The 16,512-nt window shown below is 44.0% G+C and overlaps 1 protein-coding gene across 2 annotated transcripts in view; it reads left to right on the top strand.

Moving 5' to 3' along the window:
* The first annotated feature begins 708 nt into the window (after positions 1-708).
* NKAIN4 (sodium/potassium transporting ATPase interacting 4) overlaps positions 709-16,512 on the top strand; it is a 63,360-nt gene continuing 47,556 nt past the window's right edge. The window contains exon 1 of one of the 2 annotated variants that reach the window (XM_088482990.1): positions 709-980. In XM_088482990.1, the coding sequence (XP_088339116.1) occupies positions 927-980 (54 nt within the window). In that variant the 5' untranslated portion in view covers positions 709-926. The remainder of the gene's footprint in view (positions 981-16,512) is intronic. The other variant, XM_088482981.1, reaches the window with a different exon arrangement.

The following is a 16,512-nucleotide window of genomic DNA, read 5'->3' as shown; positions in this document are numbered from 1 at the left end:
ATTAAACTTTTATATTATATGAAATGATGTACCACTCTTCTGTAAATGGTAAAGTTAGTAAAAAAAAATCATAGGAGTTTTGTGAACCATATAAACGATATAAGCCTAAGGCTATTTATTTGGTCCCAGAAATCCTCAGTTCTAATTTCTTTATCATTTACAGTAGAAGGTAAATTATTTATATATCAGAGCTTATATCTATAGGCCATTACTCCCAATATTGTTCTGGTGCAAATTAAAACAACCTTGGTGCTGTGCTGTAAATGCCGACAAGGGTGGCATGTGGCATGACCTCCTGGAGCATCCCTAGCACTTTTAAAGCGTTATGCCACCATTAAACTCCATCCACCACCCATTAAAAAAAAACCTGCATGCATAATTGTCAGGTGCATTGGCATCTGCTCAGCGTAACCTGTCATCACACAAAGGTAGTGGTTCAGGACATCAGAACTGTCAACTCAAATCAGGGCTGGCCCACCTAAATCAGGACGGTAGGGAGGTATGATATATATTACACTTTCTTTGTCTGCTATTGTTTTGTCTGCTGCGGATAGTGTAACCAATTTACAAATTATTGACTGTTCCACAAAACTGACTGAGCTCTGCCCATTGTCAGGCTCTTTTGTCTGTGATTAGTTCAGCATTGCTCCTTTAAAATAGATACTGGCCCCTCCCTCTTCCTTGCATTTGTGAGAAAGAGAGATTAAGGGGGAGAGGCTCAGCATCAGTTGAAAAGCATCTGTTCCTACATTTCAGAAAGACAGGTCTGTTCGTCTGTACATAGCTACTCCCTAGCAGGCAGTTTATGCCTAGCGAGCTTTGCCCACTCTGAACATGATCAATGACAGACCCCTCTAGTCACAGACGCTTTGTGAGTGTAGATTAGGGGGGGTACGCTGGAGAACTTTGTACCCCCTGACAAAAGGATGGGATGCTGCACTGGAAGATGCACCTTAATTCTCCTCTGCACCGTTCAACTGGTGAGTTTACTTTGTATATTCTTTTATTGATCATATTATTGCTTAACTTCTAGACCATTGTAAATGTAACATACATTGTACTGTTACAGCAACGCTTGTAATTTAAAGCTAGTGTGTGGATTGTGAGCCTTTGGGTGTACATTGTCAGGTCTTGGTCCCTTCTAGATATGATTGTGATCTAGAAAAACAGTGTGAGAGAACTTTTTAATCCCGCTTTAGGCAATTTTGTGCACAAATTCAGCTTGTTGTGATGAATTGGTTTAGTCTACATGTCATTCATACTAAACAGTCTTCCCCACATACCGTTATGACAATTTCATGCATATCAATTTGAAGAGACAATGCGTGAAGGTGGGGGAAGGGGCTCATTAATAATGCTTTCTGTGTTCCCCATTAGATCTATATTTATATGTGTATCTTGTGAGACCATTATATGCACGCTACTCGATCTTGATGTTAATAGACACAAACATGTATTCAAAAAGTGTCACACAAAAGAAGACTGTTAAACAGCAGGACATTAACGTAGTGTTAAAGGGGAATACATAAAATTAGCAGGGACCTTCTACCTTTTAATTTGGGTTGTATTCTGATTTCTCCATAATTTTAAGCTTTGGAGGTATATAATTGAGCCATGTATGGCATATATATAATACATGGATGTATTTGACTTATTATTGTATTTGACTTCATGTTGGCATGTTCACTGATCCGACGGGTTGGGTACGGGATGCCGGTGCTCAAGAATCCTGACGCCGGCATCCCGACAGGGTTAGGATACCGACACATGTCCGTAAGTATCCTAACCCTAAACCTAACCCTCCACCCCCTTGCCACCTAAACCTAACCTCCCCCCCCCCTGCAGCCTAATCTTAACCCTCGCCCTAGTGCCTAACCCTAACCCTCCCACTAGTGCCTAACTTTAACCCCTAACACTCCCCCTAACCCAAATACTTACTGTCAGGATGCAGGTGGTCGGGATGCTGGAGCTGGAATTCTGACTGGTGTCAGGGTGCCGGTATCCCGACAGCCGGAATAGAAACTACCACTGATCCGCAGTCCTCTCTTTTGTAGTTGGCCATCACTAACAGTTACAGGTATTTGCCTCGGTTTCCTTGTGCATTAGATCACAATGAGTAGCGGAAAGTAGTTGGCAACGTGCTGGTGTTCTGTCTTTGGATACATTTTTTATCAGCTTTATAAGGTTAACTGTTTAGAGCGGACATAAAGGAGTGTTATGGCTCATTGCTTTCATATTGAAACATGAGTTTTTGAAGCAAATGCTATTTAGTGAACAGTTCTAGAATGGGATCTCCTGAAGGCATGACGAATAGAGAGATGTGCAGTTCGGTTTTGCTGAAAAACGAAAAATACCCAAACTGTGGGGTTCCAAGTCGAATCGAGTCCTGACTCGGATCACTTTTCGGGTTCTGAGCAGAACCTAGTCCCGACTTGGGTCTTCCAGTAATTTCTGAACTCTGATCTAAAAACCGGATCTCGTGTTTTGGATTGCATGTAAACACGTCCAAATTACATGATTTTAGCCGTTTTTTATTAATTTTAAAGAAATCCAAAACCAATAAAGAAAAGAACCAAAACACTTGAAGGTGGTTCTGCCAAAACCAAAATCATAACATTTAAGGGTGGTTTTGCCAAAATTAAAACACAGGGGTCCGCGCACATCTCTAATAAGGAGTGCAATGTTATAGGGGTGACTGAGAGCACATTGAGGACATACATGGGGCCGCCACAGAGTCATTTATTACAAAGAGAGAAATAATGGTGAGTTACATCAATAATCCTATTCTGAGTAATTCGGTCGACAAATATCAGGAGAATCCATACAGCATATTGCCCTGTTGTGTCTCCTAATAGAGACTTGTACACAAAATTTACATCAAATGATGTAAGTGTTCTCTGTCTACATACAGACATTTAGTGCCAGGCAAACCATTTTTAATACATTTATTTCATTTATCAACCCTTTTTAATGCTCACATGACCCTCCTCTGGGTTAGCATTGTCAGCTGACCTTGTCAAGTGACAAATCATTCAGAATTGGAAGCATGGTTACCAACTGCCAGCCAGACTGACAAAAACATATATGCTATCCACTTGTCCAATCTGTCAGCTCTGTTTTTAATTATTGTTTTTAATAGTAGATTTATCTCTAATAATAATTGTATTATCCATTATTTATATAGTGGCAACATATTACATGCGATTGTACAATCAGTTGTTCTCATTTTTAAGCATTACATAATACTATGTTCTACTAACACCCACCCATACTTGCGTATCTAAAAATTATTTGAGGGACATTCTACAAGGAGCACCCAGAGGTGGTGAAGCGGATGCACCCAGAGGTGTGTCCAACACCACCAGGCAAATATATATATAACATTTTCTCTTTACCCCTTACTCACACCCTCTCAACCAATCCCACCCATCTTTTTTTTCCCCATTTCACTGTCCCTTTTTTCTTTCTTAATGGGCCTATCCATTACACGACTTTTTGAACGATCCGACCAAAACCAGGAGGTTTTGGTCGCATTGTTCAGAAAGTCGTCTAATGGATAGCCGATAGCCGGCAAGGACCAGTGATGTGCGTGCACGCTGGCTCCTTGCCGACCCGACTATCTACGGATCATGCTGGTCAACCTGACGACGATCGTCAAGTTCCACATGTTCCCAGATAGGAGGTCGGGATCCTGCACTGAATGACGTTCAGTGAATGTCATTCAATGCGGGCACCGAACCCGGCGACCTGAAGGACTGAACACAAGTCGTTCAGTTTTTCAGGTCGCGTAATGGATAGGCCCCTTTACACCCCCCCCCACCTTCATCCCTATTTTCTCTTCCCCACTTTTTATATCTCACCTCATTTAGGGCTATATTTATTAACATCATTTTTAGTAAAATAAAGTGAAAAAGGGTGTTTTCACACCCTTTTCACATTATTTTAGTATCACCTAAAGTTACTACAGGGCAATTGGAGTAGAATTCGTAAAATTCTACTCCAAGCCCTAATTATCACTTATTTTTAGTAAGCAGGTCACATTTCCCATAATTGTAATGGGAAATGTGATCTGGCCAAAGTTACTAAAAATAAATTGTGAAAATATACCGGGGAAAGCCCTGTGATAAAGCCACCTGGAGCCCGGAGCCGGCCCCAGTGATCAGTTGTGTGGTCTAAACAGACCACACGCTGATCACTGCTAAAGAAAAAAAAGTATAAAGAAAAAAACTTACCTGAGTCCAGGGACCGATGATCGGGGCTCCAGTGATGTCCTCCCTCCGGTCAGCTGGTCTCCCATGCTGCACTGGGGCCCGGTCGTCACCTGACCAAGTCCCAGGTCCCAGTGCAGTATGGGATGTCAGCTGACCGGAGCCACGGAGGACATCACCGGAGCACCGATGACTGCAGGTAAGTGTAATTAAGGGAGGGGGGGTCGCGGAGGGGGGGTTTCCATGATCGTGGGGGGCGGGGCTTATAGACGGTCAGCGCATGCGTCGGCACTTGTCACTGTATTTTTCGCGAAAATTCCGTGATAAGTGTGTGGAGGGGATTCGCAGGGACAGAGCTTTATCGCAAGCTCTGTCCCTGCACAGGATTTGTAGTAAATCCCTGTGATATTGCCTGAATTCGCAATGTAAATTCAGTCGATAATATCACACTACAATCTGCATTACAAATGCAGATTGTAGTAAATAAAGCCCTTAGTCTTCCCATCTCCCCACCCTCTATTTTTGATCCTCCCCCCCCATTTCTCTCTCACTCTTTCTCTCTCTTGTCACCACACACCTCCTCTATCTCACCTCTTCTGGAAAGTTCATTGAATACCGGGATGTCATGTCACATCATAAGAGAGGCGTTGCTGTTACTCCCAGCAGTTAGGATCTGGGAGTTTAGCCTACATTCCTGGGAGTCCGGGAGGACTCCCAATATTTGAGGAGTATCCCTGACATTCCAGGAGACTAGGTGATTATGAAATAACAGTGAGATTCAGTTCAAGATCTAGTCGGTAACATAGGATATTCCCATTGTTGAATAAAGGGAAATCCTTTATACAGTATAGATCTAGAGCTGATTCTTACTATATATTCTGTGTGCAGGGCAACATCACTGGCAAGCAGGGGCATTGGAACATATATTTTTTAGGGGGGGCAATATAATTAAATTTTGACGACGCCCCCCTCTGTCCACCCTCTGTCCCTCCCTCCCTCCGTCGCAGCAGGAGGCAGGAACTGTGTATTTTAACAATAGGTCAGATGACCAATGTTCACGCAGATGAGCCGATGCTGCTTCTGTGGACACAGCAGCGGATCAGAGAAGTCATCAGGATGCGCCTATATACACAAGATGCCTCCTGTGGCATTAGTATGTTTCAACACACTGCGTCCATCCAATTTTTTTTTGCATACAGGAAAAGAACTCCCAGAAGCTGGTCTGGATAGAGAAGCAGTGAAGTGGGCGGCTTGGTGATCATTGTGGCCAGGGGCTGGCTGGCAACTTTTAGCCTGGGGGGCAAATGCATGCAGGCGGCCCTGGCAGAGGAGTAGCGTGTAGCCAGGGTGCCCGAAAGAATGTGCGTGCTACGGCGCCCCCCCCCCCTCAGGAGAGGACACCCTTATGAAGGCCTCGAGTAGTGCCCCCAGTAGTGATCCCCCGTATGCAATGCTCCTTGTGCCCCCAGTAGTAAGCCCCTTATATAGTGCCCCCAGTAGTGGTAACCCTTATGCAGTGCCCCTTAAATAGTGGCCCCAGTTGTAGTCTTCCCCCTATGCAGTACCCCCACTATTGCCCTTTATATAGAGCCCCCAGCAGTGGTCCCTCAATGCAGTGCCCCCAGTGGTAGTCCCCTCCCCCCTATGTAGTGTCCCTAGTAGTAGTCCCCTCCCCCTATGCAATGCCCCTAGTAGTAGTCCCCTTGTAGTGCCACTAGCAGTAGTCCCCCCCAGTAGTAGTACCCCCCTTGCAGTGCCCCCAGTAGTAGTCCTCACCTTGTAGTGCCCCCAGTAGTAGTAGTTCCCCCCTTGTAGTGCCCCCAGTAGTAGTAGTCCCCCCCCTTGTAGTGCCCCCAGTAGTAGTAGTCCCCCCCTTGTAGTGCCCCCGGTAGTAGTAGTCCCCCCCCTTGTAGTGCTCCCAGTAGTAGTAGTCCCCCCCTTGTAGCGCCCGCAGTAGTAGTAGTCCCCCCCTTTGGTAGTGCCCCCAGTAGTGGTCTCCTCCTTATAGTGCCAGACCCCCCGCAGTAGACCCACATAATATAAAAAAAAAAAAAACACTTACCTGACACCCGCTCCTGCTCCTGGTCCCGCCGCCGAGATCAGCTCCTCCGTCTGCCGCTTTGCATTATGGGAGTGACGCGTTATGGGAGTGACGCATCACTCCCATTACCCACTGCGGGAGCCGGAAGATGTCCGGCTCTGGCAGTGGGAGCAGCAGCCGATGAGAGTCTGTCTGACTCTCATCAGCTGGTAAAGCAAACGCACAGCTGCTGGAGCCGGCGGCTGTGTGTTTGTGCTGTGTAGTGCTGACCGAACTCCGTCCGGTCAGCGCTACACATGCGGTGCAGTCTGTGTCACAGTGACACAGACTGCCCGCGGCCCGCATGACGCTGCGGCCCGGGGGGCACATGGCACCCTGCCCCCCGGCCCAGCCCGCCACTGATTGTGGCCCTGTCCCCTGCTGAGCAATGGCAATTTCATTGTGACCCCTCTACTGATATCCATTATAGACTACCACTCTGGGATCTTACAGAGCGTAGGCAAAAGAAGTAGGAAGTATGACACAAATACTCAGCAGCTTTATTTTAACACTGTGATTTGCTTGGGCGCAACCTACTTTCAATTGTAAATCTGTATGTACATTTTTAATTTGTCCCCTTTTAGTGCAACATGATTTTGCCAAGGTGCAAAAGTGAGCCTTCTAGTTGTCTTAGGGCCCAATTCAGAGACGGACGCTAATGCGATCGCAACTGCATTCCCGTACGCAACGCAGTTGCTAAATTATGCAAATGTCAGCAAAGATCACCTGAGCATCAAGACGCCCACTGCTGCCTTCTCACCTGCATGGGAGTGCGCATGCCTACGTAAACATCGGTAACATCGAAGTACATCGGCGGCCATCTTACCCTTGCGGCAGGTCTGACCTGCTGCAGCCATGGGGGCTCTTCTGACAGGCAGAGCTGTGTATGCAATTGCAGTGGCTAATTTATGCACGCCCATGTAACGGCGTTTAAACGGACAGGTATGCCTGCGTTTTTGTGACCACTCCCCATTACCACCCCCAAACGCTGGCAGTCTGTAACCTGGTTGCGGTGCATGCGCAGTGGCAAACAATCGTTCGATTTACGAGAAAATTGCATTAGCGTACATCTCTGAATCAGGCCCTTACTCCCAACTCTGCAGCCCCGGTTGTAAGATGTATTTTATTTATTTATTTTATTGTTTTCTGTTATAATGTGTACATAAACGGTGCACAATCTTCATTATGTTTAAGGAGCAATATTTGCCTGTGTATACTGAGGGCCTGATTCAGAGCCGCTCGTAAGCGGCCGCTCGTTCGCTATGAGCGATGTTCGCACAACTGCGCATGCGTATGGGTCGTAATGCACATGCGCAAACCAGTCATTGCGGTCGGAAATCGAGCGCTCGCGAAACAGTGAGGGTCTGCTAATTTGATTGACAGAATGTACAGTTTGTGGGTGGTAACAGGGGAAGGTGCTTGAAAACGGGGGAGTGGAGATCCGAACGCAGGTGTGCCTAACGGTCAAAACGGGCGTTTAATGGGAGTGCATAATTAGTAAAGTAGCGTCATCGACCACGTCACTTGGATGTCTTTTAGCCTGAACTGCTCGCAGTGATTGCGGTAGGATAAACCTACCACAAGCACTGCGAGCAGTTCAGATGCCTTTCAATGTACCCAATTAATCAAATAAATACCGGAGATGACGTGTGATGCGAATGGCAAAGGGGCGTCTTTACAAAATAGCGAGCGCATTTTTCGTTCGCTCGCTCAGACATAGAGGCATCAACAAACTGCAATCAGCGAGCGCTCAATTTAAATAGCCGGCCCCTTTTTAGGAACGACCGTCCGCAGGCCCTGAGTCCAGTATATCATATTTCTGGATGTGTACAGGAAGACATTGTATACTTGTCAAAAGCTTTACAAGCCTGGAATCTGGGTGGTCGCTATGGTAGAATGTTAGAGGGAGGCTGGTTTCCAAGCACCTAGTAGAGGAATGCCAGATTTATATGGCATCCTGAGCCTTTAACAGACATGGGATTGGTGTTAACTCTTTAACCGCCAATAAGTATTCTTTCAAGAACATTTTTTTGCTAATATCTGTTTCATTATTGTCAGCTTTTTCCAATTGTTTTTAAAATGGCGTTCAACCTCATCAGAAGAAACAGATGGAGACTGTACAATCTGGTAATGCAGTTTCAGTAAGAAACTTTTTACAGGAGGGAATAACAGATCTTGAAGAATGATAACAGGAGTGGCCAAATAAAGCCAACCAAAAAAAAATACCTATTGATATACTGCAAAGAAACATGCATCGTAGTTACATGCCCATCAAACCTCCCTACTGGCCATCTGACCTCCACACATGCTATTGGACCACCCTTCCCCCCCTCCCATTACTGCCTATAAGACCAGTGATATACTTTCTCACTGGCACTTCCTAGATTCTTTTCACCGGTACTTTTACAAAACTAAACACTACTCCAGCTCTACTTACTTCATGGAGCTGGGAGCCTCTACAGGGATCAGGGCGCTGGGGCATGTAATGGGCAGCTGTGGCCTTTATCTCTTGGTATGGAACTGCATCAGCCATGTCTTTTACTTGCCAATAAGACCTGCCCATATTCACATTAGATTTCAGTGCATGCTTCTTACAGCCCCTCAGACCCCCCCATATTCCATCAGATCTCCTCACTACCAGATCTCACTTGCCCATCAAACCTCTACATGTGCCAATTAAACCTCACCATGTGCCTCTTACATGACCATAAAATGTCCCAACATCCCGTTACATGCCCATCAGACCTCCTCACATGAACACCAGACCTCTTTCACATACCCATCAGACCTCCTTCATATGCAATTTGAGAGCCTCTATTTGAGCACCACAGAATTATAGGATAAAATAAATATAACTCACTGTTACTGTTTAAAATATATTTAGGGTGCAGGTGTTTATCAGAAGAAAAGTTTGGGGCTTTACTGGTATTACACTGTCAAAATTGCCTTTTTGCTTTGAACAATGTATTAATGGGTTGCCATGGGTATGGGAGATACAATATAAATTATCTACGATATCTAAACATTTTAAACATAAAAGTTTATTATTTTTCTAGCTTTCAGGTTCCAGTGTCACATATGTGCCAGTCCTCAGTGTTTCCTCAGAGAGCAGAACAATGAGTAGTAACCTTTTTACTCTGGATACATTTTTCCATGGCAGGTCAGCAGTGGAATGTTCAGGAGACACCTAAGGGGACTTATGCTGGTTAAACATTGACCGACATATCAGCCATGCATTTGAACGGCCAATATATCGTGTGTGCGTCGGCCAGTGTGTACCAGCAGAAAATGCCCGCTCAGTTGTGACGTCAGTGATGTCAGAACATATGTTCTGCACAGTCTGCATATATATCTGCAGATCAGTTGATTTGCAGATATATATCGGTCAGGGGTGTACCCACCTTTACTGACTCCCATGAGACAAGGCATGGGTGAATATCCACATTTTCCATTTTTGTCCGTTCACACAATGCAGGTCCGAAAATTACGTCCGACTCAACACCTGAGTGAGCAGTCATAATGAAGTCAGTATCATCGCACCCTTTTCCCGTACACACTTGAATGCCATCATTAAGCCTTGCTCACCTCTTCTATTCATACGTGCATTCTGCATTTCCAAGAGGCGAGGCATATAAGGGGGCAATGTGTGATCTAGGGGTATTTCTAAACATGGCAATCAGCAGAAAGAAGTAAAATTCAAATAACGCAGTACATGTTAATGTGACAAGCCATGGAATAGCAGCATGGCTTTTTTGGAGAGTGAGTGAAACATATCGGCAGGGCCAACAGCGCAACATTTATAATGTAATATAAGGCACTTGTCCTAGGAAAGGACATTTTTGACAATGCATTGTCTTATGGTCTGTTTTTCTTTTAGACTAATTTTATAGATGCCCCTTATTATTATTATTATTATTATTATTATTATTATTATTATTATTAATAACAATATTACTATGGTAATGCAGATTGCATTAAGGGATATTAAACTAATAACCTGCAAATTAACTACTATAGTAAGGTAAAGGTACACGGGTTAATGCTCAATTGAACTTATTCCAGTTTGTGTTGCATAAAACACTTGCAGACCAGCACAGGGGAGCATATACACCTGTCCAAGCCGTAGCAGTTGCAGGTAGCTGAGGGCAGGTGCACTTTCATGCTGATGATGAAGAGGCTGTCCAGCACTACTTTTCCGCTTCTGATTGGCTGATTGTAAATTCATCTTTGTAGAAGATAAGTGCTTTCTTCATTTCACATGCATGTATAATTTTTTTGTGTGTATGTGTTTTTTTTCATGCATTAGATGTTGCACCTGCTGTATTAGAAAGGTTTTTCTACATTTTATTTTTATTGGAACCTAATAATTAATGCATGTTTCACAAGCCAAACAATTGTTAAAACATAATGTATGTCAGACTGGTGATGTATACCTGAGGTCATACTTGCCTACTTTTGAAAAAGCATTTCAGGGAGATTGTGAAAGCAGCACCTATGAGCGCGGTGGTAAAGTGGGCGTGTACTGCTACATCTGGGATGCGTGTCATAAAACTGACTTCCATCCACATGTAATCAAGGCCCAAAGAAATTAGTAAGATTTACTTGTTAATGAAATCACACTGATACTTTTCAGGGCTTGCTCATGTATTGTGTTTTACAAGAGGTTCCATATAAGTGGCTGAAAGAACCCTTACATGAAAATTTGCGATGTTCGCTGACCCCCCGTGTTTTGGTTTTGGTTTTGGAGCTGGATTCATCATTGTGTTTTGTTTTTGGATTTGCAAAACCACCCTTAAATGTGTTGGTATTTGGTTTTGGATGTGGATTTAAGAAAAAAAAAAATAGATAAAAAGTTTTTTTAAAACAGCTACAATCATGTAATTTATGCAATCCAAAACACAAAATTCAGATTTAAAATCCGAATTCTGAACCCCGAAAAGATCAGAACTGGGATTCGGATTTCTGGAGAACTGAACCGCACATCTTTAATGAGAATGCATGTAGCCATAGGAATCATTGTGCCTTATAACTAGAGATGAGCGGGTTCGGATATCAGAGATCCAAACCCACCCGAACTTAGTGATCCAAGCCGAGATCCGAGTCGGCTCGGGTTTTCCCGTCTGACTCGGATCTCAAAGTGAGGCAAAACGTCATCATCCCGCTGTCGGTTTCTCATGGGTTTTGGATTGTATAAAGGTTCCCCGCACTCGCCGCCATTTTCATTCCGGCTGTGGGGAGTGAAGAGGACGCAAATGAGGGGATGTGCTGCTGCTGTGCATAGGGGTTGTCCAATGTCCATAGGGGTTGGCTGTTGTGCTGGGCTGTGCTGTGCCTGTTGTCCATAAGGGCTGTGTTGACTCATACTAGGAGCTGCGCTGCAGACAGAAGAGGGGGGCTCCAGTGGCTCCTGTGTCACTGCAGTCCATAAAGGGGTGCTGCTGTGTTATCCAGGGGGTGCTCTGTCCATCAGGGTGCTACTCACCCCCAGTGTAAAAACCCCCCACAAATGAATGTGTTTTTTTTTTCTGTGTGTGTGTGCGTTAGCCACACTTATTATCAGCAACATAGCTGCGCAGGGGTGCTGCCTGTCTTTTAGCAAGGGGCTGCTTCCTTGTTCAAGGGTGCCCACCCCCCAAGTGCCAAAAAAAAAATTAAATAAATCAAATAATTATTAATCAATAAGAGTTTTTTTTTCTCTGTGTGTGTGTGTGCGTTAGCCACACTTATTATTAGCAACGTAGCTGCGCAGGGGTGCTGCCTGTGTTGTTAATCAAGGGTCTGCTGCCTTGTTCAGGGTGCTCTCCCCCAGTTTTAAAAAAATATATATTTTGTGTGGCTGTGTGCGTTAGCTGCAACTTAGCTGCACTATAATTGCTTGGTGACACTGTTGTGAGACCGCAGTGAGTATGGAGGACAGTCACATGACAGGAGAGCAGGATCCACATACCAGTCTTGTAGCTGCCGGCAGCAGTCATGATGACGATGCAAGGCCATCAACGTCATCTATGAAGGCCGATGCACCAGGGCTTAAGTCAGGCCATGTAAAATCAACTTTTACCCTGTTAAAGAAAAAAAAAAAATCTAAAGCTAGTTAGCTTTAGAGAAACAAAAATATCTAGTTGTGATGATTTAAGCTCTTCTGCTTGTAGGAGAGGTAAAAAAAAAAGAAAATTGTTAAGACAAGTAAGAACCAACTGTGTGCTCCGAAAAGTCACAGATCCCCGAGGATAGTCCAAGTGTGTCCGCGGTTGCCATGTCTGAAGCTGACCTTTCTAATACTGTACTTGAAGAGGATCCTCCTTCCACCATTCTACCATTTGTGTGCCCTCTGCAAATGTGGTGATGAGCAACACATCCAACATGCTGACGTAGAAATCGAAGTTGCTTCTGTGGAATTGCACCAGGAGGATGAGGAGGATATTTACGTAGTTGGCGATAACAACAAGGATGTTGATGATGAGCATGTTGATGGTGAGGATGTTTGTGTAAAAACTGTAAATCAGGCAACAGTTGTTGCCCATGGTGGGAAAAATCCCATTGTTGCAAAGGACCAAAAAATCCACTTCTCATGTGTGGAATTATTTCCACCCAAATCCAGACAACCTTTGCCAAGCCATTTGTAACCGTTGCCATGTGAGTAGAGGTAAGGACCTTAAACATCTAGGAACCTCCTCCCTGTTACATCACTTGCAGCGCACTCATCAAATTGGAAAGGGTATTTCAATTTCAGAAACTTTGGGGACAAAAAAATTAACAACAATCAGTCCAGTGTCACCTAGCTGCTCCCTTCTGGATCCAAGCACCTGCAATCTCCACCACCAACACCTCCATCATCATCAACTTCCTCAGTTGTGATCGGCAGTAGTCCTGCATCCAATTTCATAAGCATGACTGACTCCTCTCCTTTCCGTGATTCCTCAGAAGGATCCTTGAGTGTTACACCTGTTGCTGCTGCTAGGGGTGGATCTTCATCCCAGACAGGGACCAAGAAGACTACTACTAGTAGTAATTTAAAAAAAACAATTGACTATTAAACAGTCCTTTGATAGAGAAAGTGTTACAGCTGTCACCCAGTTTCACAGCAGATCACTGACGCCATGACGGCTGTGCTAGTATTAGATGGTGAAATAATAGAAAACTGAGGATGATAGTGTGGAGGAAGTGCAAAAAGAGGATAAGGGGGAAATTTGTGTCCTATCTAACGCTAAAGAGAATGTTGCTGATGAGGATGTTGTTTGCGTAAATCAGCAACCAGTGGCAGCATTTCTTGCTTATGATAAAAAGAAAGCCAGAAAAGCCATGTCTTGGGTGTGGAGTTAATTTAATCTTATTTCCGAAAACAGTTGTGAAGACATCTGTTCCATTTATAAAGCCAAAGTTAGCAGAGGAAGGGACGTTAAGCATCTAGGCACCTCCTCCCTGTTACGTAATTTGCAGCGTGTTCATGCAAATTTGTTTAACAAAATTATAATAATTTGTAAATGAATAACAAGCAATCCAGTATCAGCTACCAGCAGTTTGGACCAGCACATGCAATCTCCACCACCAACACCCTCATCATCAACCTCCTTAATAATTGATGGTAGTCTTCCAAAAAAATGTTTTGTGGGGGTCCATACAAACCAAGGAGTTCAGCCACGAAAGTGTCAGTCCTAGTCGCTAAAGTGCTTGCTTTGTTAAACTGTGCATGTCCTTTTTAATATCCCACATAAGAGTCAGTAGGAGGGACAATTCCATCTTGCACCTCTTTTGTTTACATTTGGCACAATTTGGGGCATTGTCGACTGACATTATTATAGTTTATTAAACTGCCATCCTGTCAGCCACTGCTGTGTGGCAATGTTTCATAGATGTCCTATATTTTTTTTTAAACTGCCGTGTATTTGTGCCGCTGCTCTGCTGCTTAATTTAGCCAGCCAGCTTGCTGCAGCCTTTGGCCTATATTGGTGAAAAATAGTGAAATCAATATTGTGACCTGTGAGGTGGTTAATAATGACTGGAAATGCCTGGGTCTGCGTCGGTGGATGCAGATTTCCTCGCCTCGCAGCTGCCAGGACCCAGCCAGGCTGCGGTAAGCTTCAGCTTCTGCAGCCTGGCCAAAGGAGCAGACATCACGATCAGTGCTGGGATTGCAGAAGTATGTGTTTCCTGCAGACACCTACTGCTGCATTTGCAGTTGAAATGGACGGAATTGTTCAGCCGCTTGTGTGTGGCTCTGCAATTCCGTCCATCTCTGAATGAGGCCCTATGTCCCTAACTGTAACCGTGCTTGAGTATATAAACTATAATCTTACTTAATAGGAGCAATATATAATTTTGACACATTTCAATACTAAGGGGCTTATTAATCATTAATTGTGTTGGCCACACGCAAATTATGGATCTAACTTGCTGTGGCGGCCAGAGCAATTAATCTTTGCTTTTATGCCAAGGCAGCTGAACGAAAAGCAGCTGTCGCGCGGAGCCCTAACACTACCACTTGTAATACTAGCAATGGTACTGCGCATACGAGACCTTCAGTCATGTATGAGCACTCCGAAGGGCAGAGGAGGTGGAGAGAACCAAATTGATCCCTCTTTGCAATGATCTTCTTCTTATAGTAAGTAGTGGGGTTCAGTGGGCTAATTCCATCTTTCGGTTTTTTTAGAGCTTAATGAATGGTCGTTCCCATATTAGTGACATATGGCACTTCAAGTTTTCAGTGTACGCAGTAGATATTTGTTGATAAATACGCCTCTAATAGTATAATCATTTTAGTGTTTTATTTTTACATTAAAATAACAAGCAATTTCGTTTTCAAGTCTTTTAGCCAAAGAGAGATTTGAATCTGAATTATGCAACAGGGGCTTATTTATTTACCTAATTTCTCCCCATCAGAAATTTCTCCTGCATTAGACCTAGTAACGATGCAGGTTTAATTTAACAAGCTCCAAAATCTTAGCTTTTCAGGGCTTGTGTCTGATAGGGAATACCATCTTCAGATGCTGTAAGCTATTCTTTCCTATGGAAACAGCTATTGGAGTGAGAAGAGGAATCCATTTAGATATAATGTTTTTATGTTGTGAATGTGTAGCAACACTGCCAGAACACAGCCCGGTAGTGTAAACTTTTGCATTTGTCATCAGTGGGGAAAGTATTGGTGTTAGAATTGTCTCAGCATAAACTGATAAATAGCCCTGAACACAATTATTCCTTATCACAATGATAAAGAAAATTTTTGGGACAGATCGGCTTCCACAGTTAAGTATGTGTGAGTGGGATAGGTAGGTATGTAATAAAACTGTACTATTTACGGTGTCTGTGTTCTGTCTTTTTTTAAACTATTTATTTTACAGTGGGGGTACGGGTGCCGGCCGCCTGCTGGCACTTGTAGTTCCACAAGTGCCAAAGGGCAGGCATGCTGGCACCTGTAGTTCCACTGTAAAATACAATAGTTTGGAACTATTTAATGCTTTATTACCCACGTAACCACAGCCCAGGGGTGCGGGGAAGAGCCCCGGGCTTCAGACCCTGAGATCCCCGGCTTGGGCTGACCGGCTTGGGGTGCGAATGCTTTGGCCATGGAGACCCGGTAATAGGGTCTCCTGGCTGTGGCATTACACCCTGGTCGGTTTGGGTCCATTGCTGGTTTTAAATATAGGGAGACCCCAACGCATTTTTTTCCCCTATATTTAAATTTATTATATATTATGGGGGTACCCTACTCGTTTTGTTCCCTGTAATTTTAGGAACCAGGACTGGCTGACAAGTCTGGGGCTCGTTATGCTTTTGGGGGGGGGGGGACCCTATGTCTTTTTTTTATGTTTAACACATTTTTTACAGGTAAAACACACAAGCAGCTTTCACATATCTCACTGATAGGTGCAGGCTGCTTGCTCTGGAGAGTTTTGCAGAGAAAACACTGCAATCTCGGATGAGTAGTCTCCTTCAAAACTTGCTACTCAGGGAAGATATCTCGATCTGTTTCACCATCGGCGATCTCGCTCTTAGCTAAACTTACTTCTTAGTAAATTTGTGAGTTTCAGGAGCCTCAAATCACCCAAGTTTCGGCGATGCTAATCGAGTTGAAAAAAAAAAACTCGGTCAGACTCAAAACTTAGTAAACTTATCTCCTAGGGCTCTATTTACTACAATCCGCATATTGAATGCGGATTGTAGTGTGATATTACCGAGTGAATTCGCATTGCGAATTCAGGTAATATCACAGGGATTTACTATAAATCC

Source organism: Taudactylus pleione, unplaced genomic scaffold, assembly GCF_031769625.1.
Source record: "Taudactylus pleione unplaced genomic scaffold, aTauple2 ptg000018l, whole genome shotgun sequence".
NCBI classification, from domain to species: Eukaryota; Metazoa; Chordata; class Amphibia; order Anura; family Myobatrachidae; genus Taudactylus; species Taudactylus pleione.
The sequence above is the reverse complement of the archived record's forward strand: the minus strand, read 5'-3'. Positions and strand labels throughout refer to the sequence as shown.